Genomic DNA, 22,157 nt, shown 5'->3' on the forward strand with positions numbered 1-22,157 from the left:
ACTCAGAACCTAACTCAAGGGTTTAGAACCAGCTAAGAACCTAACTCAAGGGTCAAGAACCAGGTCAGAACCTTACTCAAGGGTCAAGAACCAGGTCAGAACCTAACTCAAGGGTCAAGAACCAGGTCAGAACCTAACTCAAGGGTCTAGAATCAGCTCAGAACCTAACTCAAGGGTCCAGAACCAGGTCAGAACCTTACCCAAGGGTCCAGAACCAGCTCAGAACCTAACTCTAGGGTCCAGAACCAGGTCAGAACCTAACTCAAGGGACCAGAACCAGGTCAGAACCTTACCCAAGGGTCCAGAACCAGGTCAGAACCTTACCCAAGGGTCCAGAACCAGCTCAGAACCTAACTCTAGGGTCCAGAACCAGGTCAGAACCTAACTCAAGGGACCAGAACCAGGTCAGAACCTAACTCAAGGGTCCAGAACCAGCTCAGAACCTAACTCAAGGGTCTAGAACTAAGTAAGAACCTAACTCAAGGGTCCAGAACCAGGCCAGAACCTAACTCAAGGGTCCAGAACCAGGTCAGAACCTAACTTCTGGGTCCTGAACCAGCTCAGAACCTAACTCAAGGGTCCAGAACCAGCTCATAACCTAACTCAAGGGTCTAGAACCAGGTCAGAACCTAACTCAAGGGTCAAGAACCAGGTCAGAACCTAACTCCTAACTGAGATGTCCCTGAGTCTCTCCTTTGTGTCATCTAGATAAAATAACATTAACGTGTGAAGTCTTGAACTGAACGACCTTTAGAGAAATACAACTGGTTCTTTTGAGTCGATTAAACGTTTCACAATCAGAATCCACTTTGACACAGTTCCTTGTTTTGCAGTGCACCTCCCCAACCTCTGAGTCCGAGCACCTGCCGCCTTCTGACCCTGTCTCCCCTGCTGACCCTGTCCCTCCCGCTGACCCTGTCCCTCCCGCTGACCCTGTCCTCCGGTCTGTGAGACGTGGCAGCCTGGATCACTTCGGGAGCGTCCATTACGCCTCAAACCTGCCTCTGTTCCTGAGGAAGGTGAGGTCGCCACGGCAACACAAACTTCATCTGAACCTGACGTCAGTGAAAAGTAAAGATCTATGACACAAACCTGAGCAAACAGCAGAAAAACCTTCCCTTGGGGTCTGAAATGAACCTGAGTGGAATGGTCATTCAGGTCGTTCAGGTGGACTGGTCACTCAGGTGGACTGGTCATTCAGGTGTTCTGGCTCTTCTTGCGTCCAGGTGAACTGGATGGACCGTCGCGCTGTAGAGGACGTGCACTGGCTGCTTGACCACTGGGGGGCGCCACAGGACCTGGAGCTCACTGTGGCCCTGGAGCTGCTCAGCCTGGACTTCATTGACCACAGAGTCCGACATCTGGCCGTCCAGCGCCTGGACTGTCTGAGCAACGACCAGGTGCTCACCTACCTGCTGCAGCTGGTGCAGGTGCTAAACCAGGACTAAACCAGGACTAAACCAGGACTAAACCAGGACTAAACCAGGACTAAACCAGCACTAAACCAGGTCTAAACCAGGACTAAACCAGGACTAAACCAGGACTAAACCAGCACTAAACCAGGACTAAACCAGCACTAAACCAGGTCTAAACCAGCACTAAACCAGGTCTAAACCAGGACTAAACCAGGTCTAAACCAGGTCTAAACCAGGACTAAACCAGGACTAAACCAGGTCTAAACCAGGACTAAACCAGGACTAAACCAGGACTAAACCAGCACTAAACCAGGACTAAACCAGGTCTAAACCAGGTCTAAACCAGGTCTAAACCAGGACTAAACCAGGACTAAACCAGGTCTAAACCAGGACTAAACCAGGACTAAACCAGGACTAAACCAGGTCTAAACCAGGACTAAACCAGGACTAAACCAGGACTAAACCAGGTCTAAACCAGGACTAAACCAGGACTAAACCAGGTCTAAACCAGGACTAAACCAGGACTAAACCAGGACTAAACCAGCACTAAACCAGGACTAAGCCAGGACTAAACCAGGACTAAGCCAGGACTAAACCAGGTCTAAACCAGGACTAAACCAGGTCTAAACCAGGACTAAACCAGGACTAAACCAGGTCTAAACCAGATCTAAACCAGGACTAAACCAGGACTAAACCAGGACTAAACCAGGACTAAACCAGGTCTAAACCAGGACTAAACCAGGTCTAAACCAGGTCTAAACCAGGACTAAACCAGGACTAAACCAGGACTAAACCAGGTCTAAACCAGGTCTAAACCAGGACTAAACCAGGACTAAACCAGGACTAAACCAGGACTAAACCAGGTCTAAACCAGGACTAAACCAGGACTAAACCAGGACTAAACCAGGACTAAACCAGGTCTAAACCAGGACTAAACCAGGTCTAAACCAGGTCTAAACCAGGACTAAACCAGGACTAAACCAGGACTAAACCAGGTCTAAACCAGGTCTAAACCAGGACTAAACCAGGACTAAACCAGGACTAAACCAGGTCTAAACCAGGACTAAACCAGGTCTAAACCAGGTCTAAACCAGGACTAAACCAGGACTAAACCAGGACTAAACCAGGTCTAAACCAGGACTAAACCAGGACTAAACCAGGACTAAACCAGGACTAAACCAGGTCTAAACCAGGACTAAACCAGGTCTAAACCAGGTCTAAACCAGGACTAAACCAGGACTAAACCAGGACTAAACCAGGACTAAACCAGGTCTAAACCAGGTCTAAACCAGGACTAAACCAGGACTAAACCAGGTCTAAACCAGGTCTAAACCAGGACTAAACCAGGACTAAACCAGGACTAAACCAGGTCTAAACCAGGTCTAAACCAGGACTAAACCAGGACTAAACCAGGACTAAACCAGGTCTAAACCAGGTCTAAACCAGGTCTAAACCAGGACTAAACCATGTTCTTCTCTCTTCTCAGACTCTTAAAGTTGAGCCGTACCATGACAGTTTCTTGGCTCGGTTCTTGATCCAAAGAGCTCTGCAGGTCAGTCCAGTTATATATGTAAATATATATATATATATATATATATATATATATATATATATATATATATGTATGTATATGTATATGTTATGTGTGTTTTTCTGATGTTCTCCAGAGTAAACGGATCGGTCACTTCCTGTTCTGGTACGTGCGCAGTGAGGTTCTGGGCTGTTTGTACTTCAAACAGAGAATGTCTGTGATCCTGGAGGCCTTCCTGCTCGGCTGTGGACTGAGCGCGTTAGAGAGTCTGCGGCTGCAGGTCTGGACCTTCAGTCATATTGTGCTTTTGTCCTGGTTTTGATGGTTTGACACAGTCAAAACATCAAAACCATCAAAACTGTGGGGCCCACAGTCTCAGTCTGGGCCCCACAGTCTGGGGCCCACAGTCTGGGGCCCACAGTCTGGGGCCCACAGTCTGGGGCCCACAGTTTGGAGCCCACAGTCTGGGGCCCACAGTCTGGGGCCCACAGTCTCAGTCTGGGCCCCACAGTCTGGGGCCCACAGTCTGGGGCCCACAGTCTGGGGCCCACAGTCTGGAGCCCACAGTCTGGGGCCCACAGTCTGGGGCCCACAGTCTGGGGCCCACAGTCTGGGGCCCACAGTCTGGAGCCCACAGTCTGGGGCCCACAGTCTGGGGCCCACAGTCTCAGTCTGGGCCCCACAGTCTGGGGCCCACAGTCTGGGGCCCACAGTCTGGGGCCCACAGTCTGGAGCCCACAGTCTGGGGCCCACAGTCTGGGGCCCACAGTCTGGAGCCCACAGTCTGGGGCCCACAGTCTGGAGCCCACAGTCTGGGGCCCACAGTCTGGGGCCCACAGTCTGGGGCCCACAGTCTGAAATGTCCTATGAACATTGTTTAAATCTGTTTTTGGCGTAAAACAAACTAAATGGAATTGAAGAAGTAGAAACCTTAAGGTGTAAATGTGGTCACTATGTGACAAGGTCAAAGGTCATACAGTTGTTTGTTTGTTTGTTTGTTTGTTTGTGGTGAGTGACAGGTTCAGGCTGTGGAGGCGCTGCAGAACGTGGCCATCAACATCAAACAACTGTTCCAGAAAAGAGACGTGGATCCTCAAGGTAGATCTAATGTATAGATCTAATGTGTAGATGTAATGTATAGATGTAATGTATAGATGTAATGTGTAGATCTAATGTATAGATCTAATGTATAGATCTAATGTGTAGATCTAATGTATAGATCTAATGTGTAGATCTAATGTGTAGATCTAATGTATAGATCTAATGTATAGATCTAATGTGTAGATCTAATGTGTAGATCTAATGTATAGATGTAATGTGTAGATCTAATGTGTAGATCTAATGTATAGATCTAATGTATAGATCTAATGTGTAGATCTAATGTGTAGATCTAATGTATAGATGTAATGTGTAGATCTAATGTGTAGATCTAATGTATAGATCTAATGTGTAGATCTAATGTGTAGATCTAATGTGTAGATCTAATGTATAGATGTAATGTGTAGATCTAATGTGTAGATCTAATGTATAGATGTAATGTATAGATCTAATGTATAGATCTAATGTGTAGATGTAATGTATAGATCTAATATGTAGATCTAATGTATAGATCTAATGTGTAGATCTAATGTATAGATCTAATGTGTAGATCTAATGTGTAGATCTAATGTATAGATGTAATGTATAGATCTAATGTATAGATCTAATGTGTAGATGTTATGTGTAGATCTAATGTATAGATCTAATGTGTAGATCTAATGTATATATCTAATGTGTAGATCTAATGTATATATCTAATGTGTAGATATAATGTGTAGATCTAATGTATAGATGTAATGTATAGATCTAATGTATAGATCTAATGTATAGATCTAATATGTAGATCTAACGTATAGATCTAATGTATAGATCTAATGTATAGATCTAATGTATAGATCTAATATGTAGATCTAATGTATAGATCTAATGTATAGATCTAATGTGTAGATCTAATGTATAGATCTAATGTGTAGATCTAATGTATAGACCTAATGTGTAGATCTAATGTATAGACCTAATGTATAGATCTAATGTGTAGATCGAATGTGTAGATCTAATGTGTAGATCTAATGTGTAGATCTAATGTGTAGATCTAATATGTAGATCTAATGTGTAGATCTAATGTATAGATCTAATATGTAGATATAATGTATAGATGTAATGTGTAGATCTAATGTGTAGATCTAATGTGTAGATCTAATATGTAGATATAATGTATAGATGTAATGTATAGATCTAATGTGTAGATCTAATGTGTAGATCTAACGTATAGATCATGTGCGTCCTCAGCTCCTCTTCGTCTCCGTGAGTTCTTGCAGAGCTGTGATCTTCCTCTAGAGTTTGTGCTGCCGTTTGATCCTCGAGTCAAAGTCCGGAACGTGATCGTAAGTTTGAGTCTGAGACGAGACAGAACCAGGTCTGAACCAGGTCTGAACCAGGACAGAACCAGGTCTGAACCAGGTCTGAACCAGGACAGAACCAGGACTGAACCAGGACAGAACCAGGACAGAACCAGGACAGAACCAGGTCTGAACCAGGTCTGAACCAGGACAGAACCAGGACTGAACCAGGACAGAACCAGGACAGAACCAGGACAGAACCAGGACTGAACCAGGACAGAACCAGGACTGAACCAGGACAGAACCAGGACTGAACCAGGACAGAACCAGGACAGAACCAGGTCTGAACCAGGACAGAACCAGGACAGAACCAGGACAGAACCAGGACTGAACCAGGACAGAACCAGGACAGAACCAGGACTGAACCAGGACAGAACCAGGACAGAACCAGGTCTGAACCAGGTCTGAACCAGGACAGAACCAGGACTGAACCAGGACAGAACCAGGTCTGAACCAGGACAGAACCAGGACAGAACCAGGTCTGAACCAGGACAGAACCAGGACAGAACCAGGACAGAACCAGGTCTGAACCAGGACAGAACCAGGTCTGAACCAGGACAGAACCAGGACAGAACCAGGACTGAACCAGGACAGAACCAGGACTGAACCAGGACAGAACCAGGACAGAACCAGGTCTGAACCAGGACAGAACCAGGACAGAACCAGGACAGAACCAGGACTGAACCAGGACAGAACCAGGACAGAACCAGGACTGAACCAGGACAGAACCAGGACAGAACCAGGACTGAACCAGGACAGAACCAGGACAGAACCAGGTCTGAACCAGGTCTGAACCAGGACAGAACCAGGACTGAACCAGGACAGAACCAGGTCTGAACCAGGACAGAACCAGGACAGAACCAGGTCTGAACCAGGACAGAACCAGGACAGAACCAGGACAGAACCAGGTCTGAACCAGGACAGAACCAGGTCTGAACCAGGACAGAACCAGGACAGAACCAGGACTGAACCAGGACAGAACCAGGACTGAACCAGGACAGAACCAGGACAGAACCAGGACAGAACCAGGACAGAACCAGGACTGAACCAGGACAGAACCAGGTCTGAACCAGGACAGAACCAGGACAGAACCAGGACTGAACCAGGACAGAACCAGGTCTGAACCAGGACAGAACCAGGACTGAACCAGGTCTGAACCAGGTCTGAACCAGGTCTGAACCAGGACAGAACCAGGACTGAACCAGGACAGAACCAGGTCTGAACCAGGACAGAACCAGGTCTGAACCAGGTCTGAACCAGGACAGAACCAGGTCTGAACCAGGTCTGAACCAGGACAGAACCAGGTCTGAACCAGGACAGAACCAGGACAGAACCAGGACAGAACCAGGACTGAACCAGGACAGAACCAGGACAGAACCGGGTCTGAACCAGGACAGAACCAGGACAGAACCAGGACTGAACCAGGACAGAACCAGGTCTGAACCAGGTCTGAACCAGGACAGAACCAGGACTGAACCAGGACAGAACCAGGTCTGAACCAGGTCTGAACCAGGTCTGAACCAGGACAGAACCAGGACTGAACCAGGACAGAACCAGGACAGAACCAGGACTGAACCAGGACAGAACCAGGTCTGAACCAGGTCTGAACCAGGACAGAACCAGGTCTGAACCAGGTCTGAACCAGGTCTGAACCAGGACAGAACCAGGACAGAACCAGGACAGAACCAGGACTGAACCAGGACAGAACCAGGTCTGAACCAGGTCTGAACCAGGTCTGAACCAGGACTGAACCAGGACAGAACCAGGTCTGAACCAGGACAGAACCAGGTCTGAACCAGGACAGAACCAGGACAGAACCAGGACTGAACCAGGTCTGAACCAGGTCTGAACCAGGTCTGAACCAGGACAGAACCAGGACAGAACCAGGACTGAACCAGGTCTGAACCAGGTCTGAACCAGGTCTGAACCAGGTCTGAACCAGGACAGAACCAGGACAGAACCAGGACTGAACCAGGTCTGAACCAGGTCTGAACCAGGTCTGAACCAGGACTGAACCAGGACAGAACCAGGTCTGAACCAGGACAGAACCAGGACAGAACCAGGACTGAACCAGGACAGAACCAGGACTGAACCAGGACAGAACCAGGACTGAACCAGGACAGAACCAGGACAGAACCAGGACTGAACCAGGACAGAACCAGGTCTGAACCAGGTCTGAACCAGGACAGAACCAGGACAGAACCAGGTCTGAACCAGGTCTGAACCAGGACAGAACCAGGTCTGAACCAGGACAGAACCAGGACTGAACCAGGACAGAACCAGGACAGAACCAGGTCTGAACCAGGACAGAACCAGGACTGAACCAGGACAGAACCAGGACAGAACCAGGACTGAACCAGGACAGAACCAGGACAGAACCAGGACTGAACCAGGACAGAACCAGGTCTGAACCAGGACAGAACCAGGACAGAACCAGGACAGAACCAGGACTGAACCAGGACAGAACCAGGTCTGAACCAGGTCTGAACCAGGTCTGAACCAGGACAGAACCAGGACTGAACCAGGACAGAACCAGGACTGAACCAGGACAGAACCAGGTCTGAACCAGGACAGAACCAGGACTGAACCAGGACAGAACCAGGACAGAACCAGGACTGAACCAGGACAGAACCAGGTCTGAACCAGGACAGAACCAGGACTGAACCAGGACAGAACCAGGACAGAACCAGGACTGAACCAGGACAGAACCAGGACAGAACCAGGACTGAACCAGGACAGAACCAGGTCTGAACCAGGACAGAACCAGGACAGAACCAGGACAGAACCAGGACTGAACCAGGACAGAACCAGGTCTGAACCAGGTCTGAACCAGGTCTGAACCAGGTCTGAACCAGGTCTGAACCAGGTCTGAACCAGGACAGAAGAACATTTGACCTCAAGTCACATTTTTAATGAACAATCAAAAGCGTAAAACTTGCTGTTTATTAGTGGTGCTGTCACAGGTCAAAGGTCACAGGTCCAAGCGTTGGTGATGTCACGTTTGCAGGTCAAAGGTCACAGGTCCAAGCGTTGGTGATGTCACGTTTGCAGGTCAAAGGTCACAGGTCAAAGTGTGTCTCTGTTTTTCAGCTGGAAAAGTGCAAAGTCATGGCGTCCAAAAAGAAGCCGCTGTGGCTGGAGTTTGAGCCGACGCCTTCGCCGACGCCGTCTGAACCAATCGGGATCATCTTCAAACACGGAGACGACCTGCGCCAGGACATGCTCGTCATCCAGGTGAGCCAGGTGCCCTCCCAGTGTCCTCCCAGTGTCCTCCCAGTGTCCTCCCAGTGTCCTCCCAGTGTCCTCCAAGTGCCCTCCCAGTGCCCTCCCAATTTCCTCCAAATGTCCTCCCAATGTCCTCCCAGTGTCCTCCCAGTGTCCTCCCAGTGCCCTCCCAGTGTCCTCCAAATGTCCTCCCAGTGCCCTCCCAGTGTCCTCCCAGTGTCCTCCAAATGTCCTCCCAGTGTCCTCCCAGTGCCCTCCCAGTGTCCTCCAAATGTCCTCCCAGTGCCCTCCCAGTGCCCTCCCAGTGCCCTCCCAATTTCCTCCAAATGTCCTCCCAATGTCCTCCCAGTGTCCTCCCAGTGTCCTCCCAGTGCCCTCCCAGTGCCCTCCCAGTGTCCTCCAAATGTGCTCCCAGTGCCCTCCCAGTGTCCTCCCAGTGTCCTCCAAATGTCCTCCCAGTGTCCTCCCAGTGCCCTCCCAGTGTCCTCCAAATGTCCTCCCAGTGCCCTCCCAGTGTCCTCCAAATGTCCTCCCAGTGTCCTCCCAATGTCCTCCCAGTGTCCTCCCAGTATCCTCCCAGTGCCCTCCCAGTGTCCTCCAAATGTCCTCCCAGTGTCTTCCCAGTGTCCTCCCAGTGTCCTCCCAGTGCCCTCCCAGTGCCCTCCAAATGTCCTCCCAGTGCCCTCCCAGTGCCCTCCCAATGTCCTCCAAATGTCCTCCCAATGTCCTCCCAGTGTCCTCCCAGTGTCCTCCCAGTGCCCTCCCAGTGCACTCCCAGTGTCCTCCAATTGTCCTCCCAGTGCCCTCCTAGTGTCCTCCCAGTGTCCTCTAAATGTCCTCCCAGTGTCCTCCCAGTGCCCTCCCAGTGTCCTCCAAATGTCCTCCCAGTGTCCTCCCAGTGTCCTCCAAATGTCCTCCCAATGTCCTCCCAGTGTCCTCCCAGTGTCCTCCCAGTGCCCTCCCAGTGTCCTCCAAATGTCCTCCCAGTGTCCTCCCAGTGTCCTCCCAGTGCCCTCCCAGTGTCCTCCCAGTGTCCTCCCAGTGCCCTCCCAGTGCCCTCCAAATGTCCTCCCAATGTCCTCCCAGTGTCCTCCCAGTGTCCTCCCAGTGCTCTCCCAGTGTCCTCTCAGTGTCCTCCCAGTGCCCTCCCAGTGTCCTCCCAGTGCTCTCCCAGTGTCCTCTCAGTGTCCTCCCAGTGTCCTCCCAGTGTCCTCCAAATGTCCTCCCAGTGTCCTCTCAGTGCCCTCCTAGTGTCCTCCCAGTGTCCTCCAAATGTCCTCCCAATGTCCTCCCAGTGTCCTCCCAGTGTCCACCCAGTGTCCTCCAAATGTCCTCCCAGTGTCCTCCAAATGTCCTCCCAATGTCCTCCCAGTATCCTCCCAGTGTCCTCCAAATGTCCTCCCAGTGTCCTCCCAGTGTCCTCCCAGTGCCCTCCCAGTGTCCTCCCAGTGCCCTCCCAGTGTCCTCGAAATGTCCTCCCAATGTCCTCCCAGTGTCCTCCCAGTGCCCTCCCAGTGTCCTCCCAGTGCTCTCTCAGTGTCTTCTCAGTGTCCTCCGAGTACCCTCCCAGTGTCCTCCAAATGTCCTCCCAGTGTCCTCCCAGTGTCCTCCCAGTGCCCTCCCAGTGTCCTCCCAGTGCTCTCTCAGTGTCCTCTCAGTGTCCTCCCAGTGCTCTCTCAATGTCCTCCCAGTGTCCTCCCAGTGTCCTCCCAGTGTCCTCCCAGTGTCCTCCCAGTGCCCTCCCAGTGTCCTCCAAATGTCCTCCCAATGTCCTCCCAGTGCCCTCCCAGTGTCCTCCCAGTGCTCTCTCAGTGTCCTCTCAGTGTCCTCCCAGTGTCCTCCCAGTGCCGTCCCAGTGTCCTCCCAGTGCTCTCCCAGTGTCGTCCCAGTGCTCTCTGTGTCCTCCCAGTGTCCTCCCAGTGCCCTCCCAGTGTCCTCCCAGTGTCCTCCCAGTGCCCTCCCAGTGTCCTCCCAGTGTCCTCCCAGTGCCCTTCCAATGTCCTCCCAGTGCTCTCCCAGTGTCCTCCCAGTGTCCTCCCAGTGTCCTCCAAATGTCCTCCCAGTGTCCTCCCAGTGTCCTCCCAGTGCCCTCCCAGTGTCCTCCCAGTGCCCTCCCAGTGCCCTCCCAGTGTCCTCGAAATGTCCTCCCAGTGTCCTCCCAGTGCCCTCCCAGTGTCCTCCCAGTGCTCTCTCAGTGTCTTCACAGTGTCCTCCCAGTACCCTCCCAGTGTCCTCCAAATGTCCTCCCAGTGTCCTCCCAGTGCCCTCCCAGTGTCCTCCCAGTGCTCTCTCAGTGTCCTCTCAGTGTCCTCCCAGTGCTCTCTCAATGTCCTCCCAGTGTCCTCCCAGTGTCCTCCCAGTGCCCTCCCAGTGTCCTCCCAGTGTCCTCCCAGTGTCCTCCCAGTGCCCTCCCAGTGTCCTCCAAATGTCCTCCCAGTGCCCTCCCAGTGCCCTCCCAGTGCCCTCCCAATTTCCTCCAAATGTCCTCCCAATGTCCTCCCAGTGTCCTCCCAGTGTCCTCCCAGTGCCCTCCCAGTGCCCTCCCAGTGTCCTCCAAATGTCCTCCCAGTGCCCTCCCAGTGTCCTCCCAGTGTCCTCCAAATGTCCTCCCAGTGTCCTCCCAGTGCCCTCCCAGTGTCCTCCAAATGTCCTCCCAGTGCCCTCCCAGTGTCCTCCAAATGTCCTCCCAGTGTCCTCCAGATGTCCTCCCAATGTCCTCCCAGTGTCCTCCCAGTATCCTCCCAGTGCCCTCCCAGTGTCCTCCAAATGTCCTCCCAGTGTCTTCCCAGTGTCCTCCCAGTGTCCTCCCAGTGCCCTCCCAGTGCCCTCCAAATGTCCTCCCAGTGCCCTCCCAGTGCCCTCCCAATGTCCTCCAAATGTCCTCCCAATGTCCTCCCAGTGTCCTCCCAGTGTCCTCCCAGTGCCCTCCCAGTGCCCTCCCAGTGTCCTCCAATTGTCCTCTCAGTGCCCTCCTAGTGTCCTCCCAGTGTCCTCTAAATGTCCTCCCAGTGTCCTCCCAGTGCCCTCCCAGTGTCCTCCAAATGTCCTCCCAGTGTCCTCCCAGTGTCCTCCAAATGTCCTCCCAATGTCCTCCCAGTGTCCTCCCAGTGTCCTCCCAGTGCCCTCCCAGTGTCCTCCAAATGTCCTCCCAGTGTCCTCCCAGTGTCCTCCCAGTGCCCTCCCAGTGTCCTCCCAGTGTCCTCCCAGTGCCCTCCCAGTGCCCTCCAAATGTCCTTCCAATGTCCTCCCAGTGTCCTCCCAGTGTCCTCCCAGTGTCCTCCCAGTGCTCTCCCAGTGTCCTCTCAGTGTCCTCCCAGTGTCCTCCCAGTGTCCTCCAAATTTCCTCCCAGTGTCCTCTCAGTGCCCTCCTAGTGTCCTCCCAGTGTCCTCCAAATGTCCTCCCAATGTCCTCCCAGTGTCCTCCCAGTGTCCACCCAGTGTCCTCCAAATGTCCTCCCAGTGTCCTCCAAATGTCCTCCCAATGTCCTCCCAGTATCCTCCCAGTGTCCTCCAAATGTCCTCCCAGTGTCCTCCCAGTGTCCTCCCAGTGCCCTCCCAGTGTCCTCCCAGTGCCCTCCCAGTGTCCTCGAAATGTCCTCCCAATGTCCTCCCAGTGTCCTCCCAGTGCCCTCCCAGTGTCCTCCCAGTGCTCTCTCAGTGTCTTCTCAGTGTCCTCCCAGTACCCTCCCAGTGTCCTCCAAATGTCCTCCCAGTGTCCTCCCAGTGTCCTCCCAGTGCCCTCCCAGTGTCCTCCCAGTGCTCTCTCAGTGTCCTCTCAGTGTCCTCCCAGTGCTCTCTCAATGTCCTCCCAGTGTCCTCCCAGTGTCCTCCCAGTGTCCTCCCAGTGTCCTCCCAGTGCCCTCCCAGTGTCCTCCAAATGTCCTCCCAATGTCCTCCCAGTGCCCTCCCAGTGTCCTCCCAGTGCTCTCTCAGTGTCCTCTCAGTGTCCTCCCAGTGTCCTCCCAGTGCCGTCCCAGTGTCCTCCCAGTGCTCTCCCAGTGTCCTCCCAGTGCTCTCTGTGTCCTCCCAGTGTCCTCCCAGTGCCCTCCCAGTGTCCTCCCAGTGTCCTCCCAGTGCCCTCCCAGTGTCCTCCCAGTGTCCTCCCAGTGCCCTTCCAATGTCCTCCCAGTGCTCTCCCAGTGTCCTCCCAGTGTCCTCCCAGTGTCCTCCAAATGTCCTCCCAGTGTCCTCCCAGTGTCCTCCCAGTGCCCTCCCAGTGTCCTCCCAGTGCCCTCCCAGTGCCCTCCCAGTGTCCTCGAAATGTCCTCCCAGTGTCCTCCCAGTGCCCTCCCAGTGTCCTCCCAGTGCTCTCTCAGTGTCTTCACAGTGTCCTCCCAGTACCCTCCCAGTGTCCTCCAAATGTCCTCCCAGTGTCCTCCCAGTGTCCTCCCAGTGCCCTCCCAGTGTCCTCGCAGTGCTCTCTCAGTGTCCTCTCAGTGTCCTCCCAGTGCTCTCTCAATGTCCTCCCAGTGTCCTCCCAGTGTCCTCCCAGTGCCCTCCCAGTGTCCTCCCAGTGTCCTCCCAGTGTCCTCCCAGTGCCCTCCCAGTGTCCTCCAAATGTCCTCCCAATGTCCTCCCAGTGCCCTCCCAGTGTCCTCCCAGTGCTCTCTCAGTGTCCTCTCAGTGTCCTCCCAGTGTCCTCCCAGTGCCCTCCCAGTGTCCTCCCAGTGCCCTCCCAGTGCCCTCCCAGTGTCCTCGAAATGTCCTCCCAATGTCCTCCCAGTGTCCTCCCAGTGCCCTCCCAGTGTCCTCCCAGTGCTCTCTCAGTGTCTTCTCAGTGACCTCCCAGTACCCTCCCAGTGTCCTCCAAATGTCCTCCCAGTGTCCTCCCAGTGTCCTCCCAGTGCCCTCCCAGTGTCCTCCCAGTGCTCTCTCAGTGTCCTCTCAGTGTCCTCCCAGTGCTCTCTCAATGTCCTCCCAGTGTCCTCCCAGTGTCCTCCCAGTGCCCTCCCAGTGTCCTCCCAGTGTCCTCCCAGTGTCCTCCCAGTGCCCTCCCAGTGTCCTCCAAATGTCCTCCCAATGTCCTCCCAGTGCCCTCCCAGTGTCCTCCCAGTGCTCTCTCAGTGTCCTCTCAGTGTCCTCCCAGTGTCCTCCCAGTGCCGTCCCAGTGTCCTCCCAGTGCTCTCCCAATGTCCTCCCAGTGCTCTCTGTGTCCTCCCAGTGTCCTCCCAGTGCCCTCCCAGTGTCCTCCCAGTGTCCTCCCAGTGCCCTCCCAGTGTCCTCCCAGTGTCCTCCCAGTGCCCTCCCAGTGTCCTCCCAGTGCTCTCCCAGTGTCCTCCCATTGCTCTCTGTGTCCTCCCAGTGTCCTCCCAGTGCCCTCCCAGTGTCCTCCCAGTGTCCTCCCAGTGCTCTCCCAGTGTCCTCTCAGTGTCCTCCGAGTGCCCTCCCAGTGTCCTCCCAGTGCTCTCCCAGTGTCCTCTCAGTGTCCTCCCAGTGCCCTCCCAGTGTCCTCCCAGTGCTCTCTCAGTGTCCTCCCAGTGTCCTCCCAGTGTCCTCCCAGTGCTCTCCCAGTGTCCTCTCAGTGCTCTCCTAGTGTCCTCCCAGTGCTCTCTCAGTGTCCTCCCAGTGTCCTCCCAGTGCCCTTCCAGTGTCCTCCCAGTGCTCTCCCAGTGTCCTCTCAGTGTCCTCCAAATGTCCTCCCAATGTCCTCCCAGTGTCCTCCCAGTATCCTCCCAGTGCCCTCCAAGTGTCCTCCAAATGTCCTCCCAGTGTCCTCCCAGTGTCCTCCCAGTGCCCTCCCAGTGTCCTCCCAGTGCCCTCCCAGTGCCCTCCAAATGTCCTCCCAATGTCCTCCCAGTGTCCTCCCAGTGCCCTCCCAGTGTCCTCCAAATGTCCTCCCAATGTCCTCCCAGTGCCCTCCAAATGTCCTCCCAATGTCCTCCCAGTGTCCTCCCAGTGCCCTCCCAGTGCCCTCCAAATGTCCTCCCAATGTCCTCCCAGTGTCCTCCCAGTGTCCTCCCAGTGCCCTCCCAGTGTCCTCCAAATGTCCTCCCAATGTCCTCCCAGTGTCCTCCCAGTGCCCTCCCAGTGTCCTCCAAATGTCCTCCCAGTGTCCTCCCAGTGCCCTCCTAGTGTCCTCCCAGTGTCCTCCAAATGTCCTCCCAATGTCCTCCCAGTGCCCTCCCAGTGTCCACCCAGTGTCCTCCCAGTGTCCTCCAAATGTCCTCCCAATGTCCTCCCACTATCCTCCCAGTGCCCTCCCAGTGTCCTCCAAATGTCCTCCCAGTGTCCTCCCAGTGCCCTCCCAGTGTCCTCCAAATGTCCTCCCAATGTCCTCCCAGTGTCCTCCCAGTGTCCTCCCAGTGCTCTTTCAGTGTCTTCTCAGTGTCCTCCCAGTACCCTCCCAGTGTCCTCCAAATGTCCTCCCAGTGTCCTCCCAGTGTCCTCCCAGTGCCCTCCCAGTGTCCTCCCAGTGCTCTCTCAGTGTCCTCTCCGTGTCCTCCCAGTGCTCTCTCAATGTCCTCCCAGTGTCCTCCCAGTGTCCTCCCAGTGTCCTCCCAGTGCCCTCCCAGTGTCCTCCAAATGTCCTCCCAATGTCCTCCCAGTGTCCTCCCAGTGTCCTCCCAGTGCCCTCCCAGTGTCCTCCCAGTGCTCTCTCAGTGTCCTCTCAGTGTCCTCCCAGTGCTCTCTCAATGTCCTCCCAGTGTCCTCCCAGTGTCCTCCCAGTGCCCTCCCAGTGTCCTCCCAGTGTCCTCCCAGTGTCCTCCCAGTGCCCTCCCAGTGTCCTCCAAATGTCCTCCCAATGTCCTCCCAGTGCCCTCCCAGTGTCCTCCCAGTGCTCTCTCAGTGTCCTCTCAGTGTCCTCCCAGTGTCCTCCCAGTGCCCTCCCAGTGTCCTCCCAGTGCCCTCCCAGTGCCCTCCCAGTGTCCTCGAAATGTCCTCCCAATGTCCTCCCAGTGTCCTCCCAGTGCCCTCCCAGTGTCCTCCCAGTGCTCTCTCAGTGTCTTCTCAGTGACCTCCCAGTACCCTCCCAGTGTCCTCCAAATGTCCTCCCAGTGTCCTCCCAGTGTCCTCCCAGTGCCCTCCCAGTGTCCTCCCAGTGCTCTCTCAGTGTCCTCTCAGTGTCCTCCCAGTGCTCTCTCAATTTCCTCCCAGTGTCCTCCCAGTGTCCTCCCAGTGCCCTCCCAGTGTCCTCCCAGTGTCCTCCCAGTGTCCTCCCAGTGCCCTCCCAGTGTCCTCCAAATGTCCTCCCAATGTCCTCCCAGTGCCCTCCCAGTGTCCTCCCAGTGCTCTCTCAGTGTCCTCTCAGTGTCCTCCCAGTGTCCTCCCAGTGCCGTCCCAGTGTCCTCCCAGTGCTCTCCCAATGTCCTCCCAGTGCTCTCTGTGTCCTCCCAGTGTCCTCCCAGTGCCCTCCCAGTGTCCTCCCAGTGTCCTCCCAGTGCCCTCCCAGTGTCCTCCCAGTGTCCTCCCAGTGCCCTCCCAGTGTCCTCCCAGTGCTCTCCCAGTGTCCTCCCATTGCTCTCTGTGTCCTCCCAGTGTCCTCCCAGTGTCCTCCCAGTGCCCTCCCAGTGTCCTCCCAGTGTCCTCCCAGTGCTCTCCCAGTGTCCTCTCAGTGTCCTCCGAGTGCCCTCCCAGTGTCCTCCCAGTGCTCTCCCAGTGTCCTCTCAGTGTCCTCCCAGTGCCCTCCCAGTGTCCTCCCAGTGCTCTCTCAGTGTCCTCCCAGTGTCCTCCCAGTGTCCTCCCAGTGCTCTCCCAGTGTCCTCTCAGTGCTCTCCTAGTGTCCTCCCACTGCTCTCTCAGTGTCCTCCCAGTGTCCTCCCAGTGCCCTTCCAGTGTCCTCCCAGTGCTCTCCCAGTGTCCTCTCAGTGTCCTCCAAATGTCCTCCCAATGTCCTCCCAGTGTCCTCCCAGTATCCTCCCAGTGCCCTCCAAGTGTCCTCCAAATGTCCTCCCAGTGTCCTCCCAGTGTCCTCCCAGTGTCCTCCCAGTGCCCTCCCAGTGTCCTCCCAGTGCCCTCCCAGTGCCCTCCAAATGTCCTCCCAATGTCCTCCCAGTGTCCTCCCAGTGCCCTCCCAGTGTCCTCCAAATGTCCTCCCAATGTCCTCCCAGTGCCCTCCAAATGTCCTCCCAATGTCCTCCCAGTGTCCTCCCAGTGCCCTCCCAGTGCCCTCCAAATGTCCTCCCAATGTCCTCCCAGTGTCCTCCCAGTGTCCTCCCAGTGCCCTCCCAGTGTCCTCCAAATGTCCTCCCAATGTCCTCCCAGTGTCCTCCCAGTGCCCTCCCAGTGTCCTCCAAATGTCCTCCCAGTGTCCTCCCAGTGCCCTCCTAGTGTCCTCCCAGTGTCCTCCAAATGTCCTCCCAATGTCCTCCCAGTGCCCTCCCAGTGTCCACCCAGTGTCCTCCCAGTGTCCTCCAAATGTCCTCCCAATGTCCTCCCACTATCCTCCCAGTGCCCTCCCAGTGTCCTCCAAATATCCTCCCAGTGTCCTGCCAGTGCCCTCCCAGTGTCCTCCAAATGTCCTCCCAATGTCCTCCCAGTGTCCTCCCAGTGTCCTCCCAGTGCTCTCTCAGTGTCTTCTCAGTGTCCTCCCAGTACCCTCCCAGTGTCCTCCAAATGTCCTCCCAGTGTCCTCCCAGTGTCCTCCCAGTGTCCTCCCAGTGCCCTCCCAGTGTCCTCCCAGTGCTCTCTCAGTGTCCTCTCAGTGTCCTCCCAGTGCTCTCTCAATGTCCTCCCAGTGTCCTCCCAGTGCCCTCCCAGTGTCCTCCAAATGTCCTCCCAATGTCCTCCCAGTGTCCTCCCAGTGCTCTCTCAGTGTCCTCTCAGTGTCCTCCCAGTGTCCTCCCAGTGCCCTCCCAGTGTCCTCCCAGTGCTCTCCCAGTGTCCTCCCAGTGCTCTCTGTGTCCTCCCAGTGTCCTCCCAGTGCCCTCCCAGTGTCCTCCCAGTGTCCTCCAAGTGCCCTCCCAGTGTCCTCCCAGTGTCCTCCCAGTGCCCTCCCAGTGCTCTCCCAGTGTCCTCCCAGTGTCCTCCCAGTGTCCTCCCAGTGCTCTCCCAGTGTCCTCTCAGTGTCCTCCCAGTGCCCTCCCAGTGTCCTCCCAGTGCTCTCCCAGTGTCCTCTCAGTGTCCTCCCAGTGCCCTCTCAGTGTCCTCCCAGTGCCCTCCCAGTGTCCTCCCAGTGCTCTCTCAGTGTCCTCCCAGTGTCCTCCCAGTGTCCTCCCAGTGCTCTCCCAGTGTCCTCACAGTGTCCTCCCAGTGCCCTTCCAGTGTCCTCCCAGTGCTCTCCCAGTGTCCTCTCAGTGTCCTCCCAGTGTCCTCCCAGTGTCCTCCAAATGTCCTCCCAATGTCCTCCCAGTGTCCTCCCAGTATCCTCCCAGTGCCCTCCCAGTGTCCTCCAAATGTCCTCCCAGTGTCCTCCCAGTGTCCTCCCAGTGCCCTCCCAGTGTCCTCCCAGTGTCCTCCCAGTGCCCTCCCAGTGCCCTCCAAATGTCCTCCCAATGTCCTCCCAGTGTCCTCCCAATGTCCTCCCAGTGTCCTCCCAGTGCCCTCCCAGTGTCCACCCAGTGTCCTCCAAATGTCCTCCCAGTGTCCTCCAAATGTCCTCCCAATGTCCTCCCAGTATCCTCCCAGTGCCCTCCCAGTGTCCTCCAGTGTCCTCCCAGTGCCCTCCCAGTGCCCTCCCAGTGTCCTCCAAATGTCCTCCCAATGTCCTCCCAGTGTCCTCCCAGTGCCCTCCCAGTGTCCTCCCAGTGCTCTGTCAGTGTCTTCTCAGTGTCCTCCCAGTACCCTCCCAGTGTCCTCCAAAAATCCTCCCAGTGTCCTCCCAGTGTCCTCCCAGTGCCCTCCCAGTGTCCTCCCAGTGCTCTCTCAGTGTCCTGTCAGTGTCCTGCCAGTGCTCTCTCAATGTCCTCCCAGTGTCCTCCCAGTGCCCTCCCAGTGTCCTCCCAGTGTCCTCCCAGTGCCCTCCCAGTGTCCTCCAAATGTCCTCCCAGTGTCCTCCCAGTGCCCTCCCAGTGTCCTCCAAATGTCCTCCCAATGTCCTCCCAGTGTCCTCCCAGTGTCCTCCCAGTGCCCTCCCAGTGTCCTCCAAATGTCCTCCCAATGTCCTCCCAGTGTCCTCCCAGTGCCCTCCCAGTGTCCTCCAAATGTCCTCCCAGTGTCCTCCCAGTGCCCTCCTAGTGTCCTCCCAGTGTCCTCCAAATGTCCTCCCAATGTCCTCCCAGTGTCCTCCCAGTGCCCTCCCAGTGTCCACCCAGTGTCCTCCAAATGTCCTCCCAGTGTCCTCCAAATGTCCTCCCAATGTCCTCCCAGTATCCTCCCAGTGCCCTCCCAGTGTCCTCCAAATGTCCTCCCAGTGTCCTCCCAGTGCCCTCCCAGTGTCCTCCCAGTGCCCTCCCAGTGCCCTCCCAGTGTCCTCCAAATGTCCTCCCAATGTCCTCCCAGTGCCCTCCCAGTGTCCTCCCAGTGCTCTGTCAGTGTCTTCTCAGTGTCCTTCCAGGACCCTCCCAGTGTCCTCCAAATGTCCTCCCAGTGTCCTCCCAGTGTCCTCCCAGTGCCCTCCCAGTGTCCTCCCAGTGCTCTCTCAGTGTCCTGTCAGTGTCCTGCCAGTGCTCTCTCAATGTCCTCCCAGTGTCCTCCCAGTGCCCTCCCAGTGTCCTCCCAGTGTCCTCCCAGTGCCCTCCCAGTGTCCTCCAAATGTCCTCCCAATGTCCTCCCAGTGCCCTCCCAGTGTCCTCCCAGTGCTCTCTCAGTGTCCTCTCAGTGTCCTCCCAGTGTCCTCCCAGTGCTCTCCCAGTGTCCTCCCAGTGCTCTCTGTGTCCTCCCAGTGTCCTCCCAGTTCCCTCCCAGTGTCCTCCCAGTGTCCTCCCAGTGTCCTCCCAGTGTCCTCCCAGTGCCCTCCCAGTGTCCTCCCAGTGCTCTCCCAGTGTCCTCCCAGTGTCCTCCCAGTGCTCTCCCAGTGTCCTCTCAGTGTCCTCTCAGTGTCCTCCCAGTGTCCTCCCAGTGCCCTCCCAGTGTCCTCCCAGTGCTCTCCTAGTGTCCTCCCAGTGCTCTCTGTGTCCTCCCAGTGTCCTCCCAGTGCCCTCCCAGTGACCTCCCAGTGTCCTCCCAGTGCCCTCCCAGTGTCCTCCCAGTGTCCTCCCAGTGCCCTCCCAGTGTCCTCCCAGTGCTCTCCCAGTGTCCTCCCAGTGTCCTCCCAGTGCCCTCCCAGTGTCCTCCCAGTGTCCTCCCAGTGTTCTCCCAGTGTCCTCTCAGTGTCCTCCCAGTGCCCTCCCAGTGTCCTCTCAGTGCTCTCCCAGTGTCCTCTCAGTGTCCTCCCAGTGTCCTCTCAGTGTCCTCCCAGTGCCCTCCCAGTGTCCTCCCATTGCTCTCTCAGTGTCCTCCCAGTGTCCTCCCAGTGCCCTTCCAGTGTCCTCCCAGTGCTCTCCCAGTGTCCCCTCAGTGCTCTCCCAGTGTCCTCCCAGTGCTCTCTCAGTGTCCTCCCAGTGTCCTCCCAGTGCCCTTCCAGTGTCCTCCCAGTGCTCTCCCAGTGTCCTCTCAGTGTCCTCCCAGTGCCCTCCCAGTGTCCTCCCAGTGCTCTCTCAGTGTCCTCCCAGTGTCCTCCCAGTGCCCTCCCAGTGTCCTCCAAATGTCCTTCCAGTGTCCTCCCAGTGTCCTCCCAGTGCCCTCCCAGTGTCCTCCCAGTGTCCTCCCAGTGCCCTCCCAGTGCCCTCCAAATGTCCTCCAAATGTCCTCCCAGTGTCCTCTCAGTGCCCTCCTAGTGTCCTCCCAGTGTCCTCCAAATGTCCTCCCAATGTCCTCCCTGTGTCCTCCCAGTGCCCTCCCAGTGTCCACCCAGTGTCCTCCAAATGTCCTCCCAGTGTCCTCCAAATGTCCTCCCAATGTCCTCCCAGTATCCTCCCAGTGTCCTCCAAATGTCCTCCCAGTGTCCTCCCAGTGCTCTCTCAATGTCCTCCCAGTGTCCTCCCAGTGTCCTCCCAGTGCCCTCCCAGTGTCCTCCCAGTGTCCTCCCAGTGTCCTCCCAGTGCCCTCCCAGTGTCCTCCAAATGTCCTCCCAATGTCCTCCCAGTGCCCTCCCAGTGTCCTCCCAGTGCTCTCTCAGTGTCCTCTCAGTGTCCTCCCAGTGTCCTCCCAGTGCCGTCCCAGTGTCCTCCCAGTGCTCTCCCAGTGTCCTCCCAGTGTCCTCCCAGTGTCCTCCCAGTGCTCTCCCAGTGTCCTCTCAGTGTCCTCCCAGTGCCCTCCTAGTGTCCTCCCAGTGTCCTCCAAATGTCCTCCCAATGTCCTCCCAGTGTCCTCCCAGTGCCCTCCCAGTGTCCACCCAGTGTCCTCCAAATGTCCTCCCAGTGTCCTCCAAATGTCCTCCCAATGTCCTCCCAGTATCCTCCCAGTGTCCTCCAAATGTCCTCCCAGTGTCCTCCCAGTGCCCTCCCAGTGTCCTCCCAGTGCCCTCCCAGTGCCCTCCCAGTGTCCTCCAAATGTCCTCCCAATGTCCTCCCAGTGTCCTCCCAGTGCCCTCCCAGTGTCCTCCCAGTGCTCTCTCAGTGTCTTCTCAGTGTCCTCCCAGTACCCTCCCAGTGCCCTCCCAGTGTCCTCCAAATGTCCTCCCAATGTCCTCCCAGTGTCCTCCCAGTGCCCTCCCAGTGTCCTCCCAGTGCTCTCTCAGTGTCTTCTCAGTGTCCTCCCAGTACCCTCCCAGTGTCCTCCAAATGTCCTCCCAGTGTCCTCCCAGTGCCCTCCCAGTGTCCTGTCCTCCCAGTGCTCTCTCAATGTCCTCCCAGTGTCCTCCCAGTGTCCTCCCAGTGCCCTCCCAGTGTCCTCCCAGTGTCCTCCCAGTGTCCTCCCAGTGCCCTCCCAGTGTCCTCCAAATGTCCTCCCAATGTCCTCCCAGTGCCCTCCCAGTGTCCTCCCAGTGCTCTCTCAGTGTCCTCTCAGTGTCCTCCCAGTGTCCTCCCAGTGCCGTCCCAGTGTCCTCCCAGTGCTCTCCCAGTGTCCTCCCAGTGTCCTCCCAGTGTCCTCCCAGTGCTCTCCCAGTGTCCTCTCAGTGTCCTCCCAGTGCCCTCCCAGTGTCCTCCCAGTGCTCTCCCAGTGTCCTCTCAGTGTCCTCCCAGTGCCCTCCCAGTGTCCTCCCAGTGCTCTCCCAGTGTCCTCTCAGTGTCCTCCCAGTGTCCTCCCAGTGTCCTCCCAGTGCCCTCCCAGTGCCCTCCCAGTGTCCTCCAAATGTCCTCCCAGTGTCCTCCCAGTGTCCTCCAAATGTCCTCCCAATGTCCTCCCAGTGTCCTCCCAGTGTCCTCCCAGTGCCCTCCCAGTGTCCTCCAAATGTCCTCCCAGTGTCCTCCCAGTGTCCTCCCAGTGCCCTCCCAGTGTCCTCCCAGTGTCCTCCCAGTGCCCTCCCAGTGCCCTCCAAATGTCCTCCCAATGTCCTCCCAGTGTCCTCCCAGTGTCCTCCCAGTGTCCTCCCAGTGCTCTCCCAGTGTCCTCTCAGTGTCCTCCCAGTGCCCTCCCAGTGTCCTCCCAGTGCTCTCCCAGTGTCCTCCCAGTGTCCTCCCAGTGTCCTCCAAATGTCCTCCCAGTGTCCTCTCAGTGCCCTCCTAGTGTCCTCCCAGTGTCCTCCAAATG

General features: G+C 56.2%; 1 protein-coding gene across 1 annotated transcript in view; it reads left to right on the forward strand.

Annotated features, from left to right (window-relative positions):
* Positions 1 to 22,157, forward strand: part of LOC140354539 (phosphatidylinositol 4,5-bisphosphate 3-kinase catalytic subunit gamma isoform) — a 166,151-nt gene that overhangs the window by 40,374 nt on the left and 103,620 nt on the right. The window contains exons 7-13 of the mRNA XM_072439572.1: positions 834 to 1,019; positions 1,227 to 1,430; positions 2,902 to 2,967; positions 3,083 to 3,226; positions 3,966 to 4,044; positions 5,275 to 5,369; positions 8,475 to 8,618. Coding sequence (XP_072295673.1) covers positions 834 to 1,019; positions 1,227 to 1,430; positions 2,902 to 2,967; positions 3,083 to 3,226; positions 3,966 to 4,044; positions 5,275 to 5,369; positions 8,475 to 8,618 — 918 coding nt within the window. The remainder of the gene's footprint in view (positions 1 to 833; positions 1,020 to 1,226; positions 1,431 to 2,901; positions 2,968 to 3,082; positions 3,227 to 3,965; positions 4,045 to 5,274; positions 5,370 to 8,474; positions 8,619 to 22,157) is intronic.

The sequence above is a fragment of the Eucyclogobius newberryi genome, unplaced genomic scaffold (assembly GCF_026437365.1).
Source record: "Eucyclogobius newberryi isolate DKJ021-1_F unplaced genomic scaffold, fEucNew1.0.hap1 SCAF_95, whole genome shotgun sequence".
Classification (NCBI taxonomy): Eukaryota; Metazoa; Chordata; class Actinopteri; order Gobiiformes; family Gobiidae; genus Eucyclogobius; species Eucyclogobius newberryi.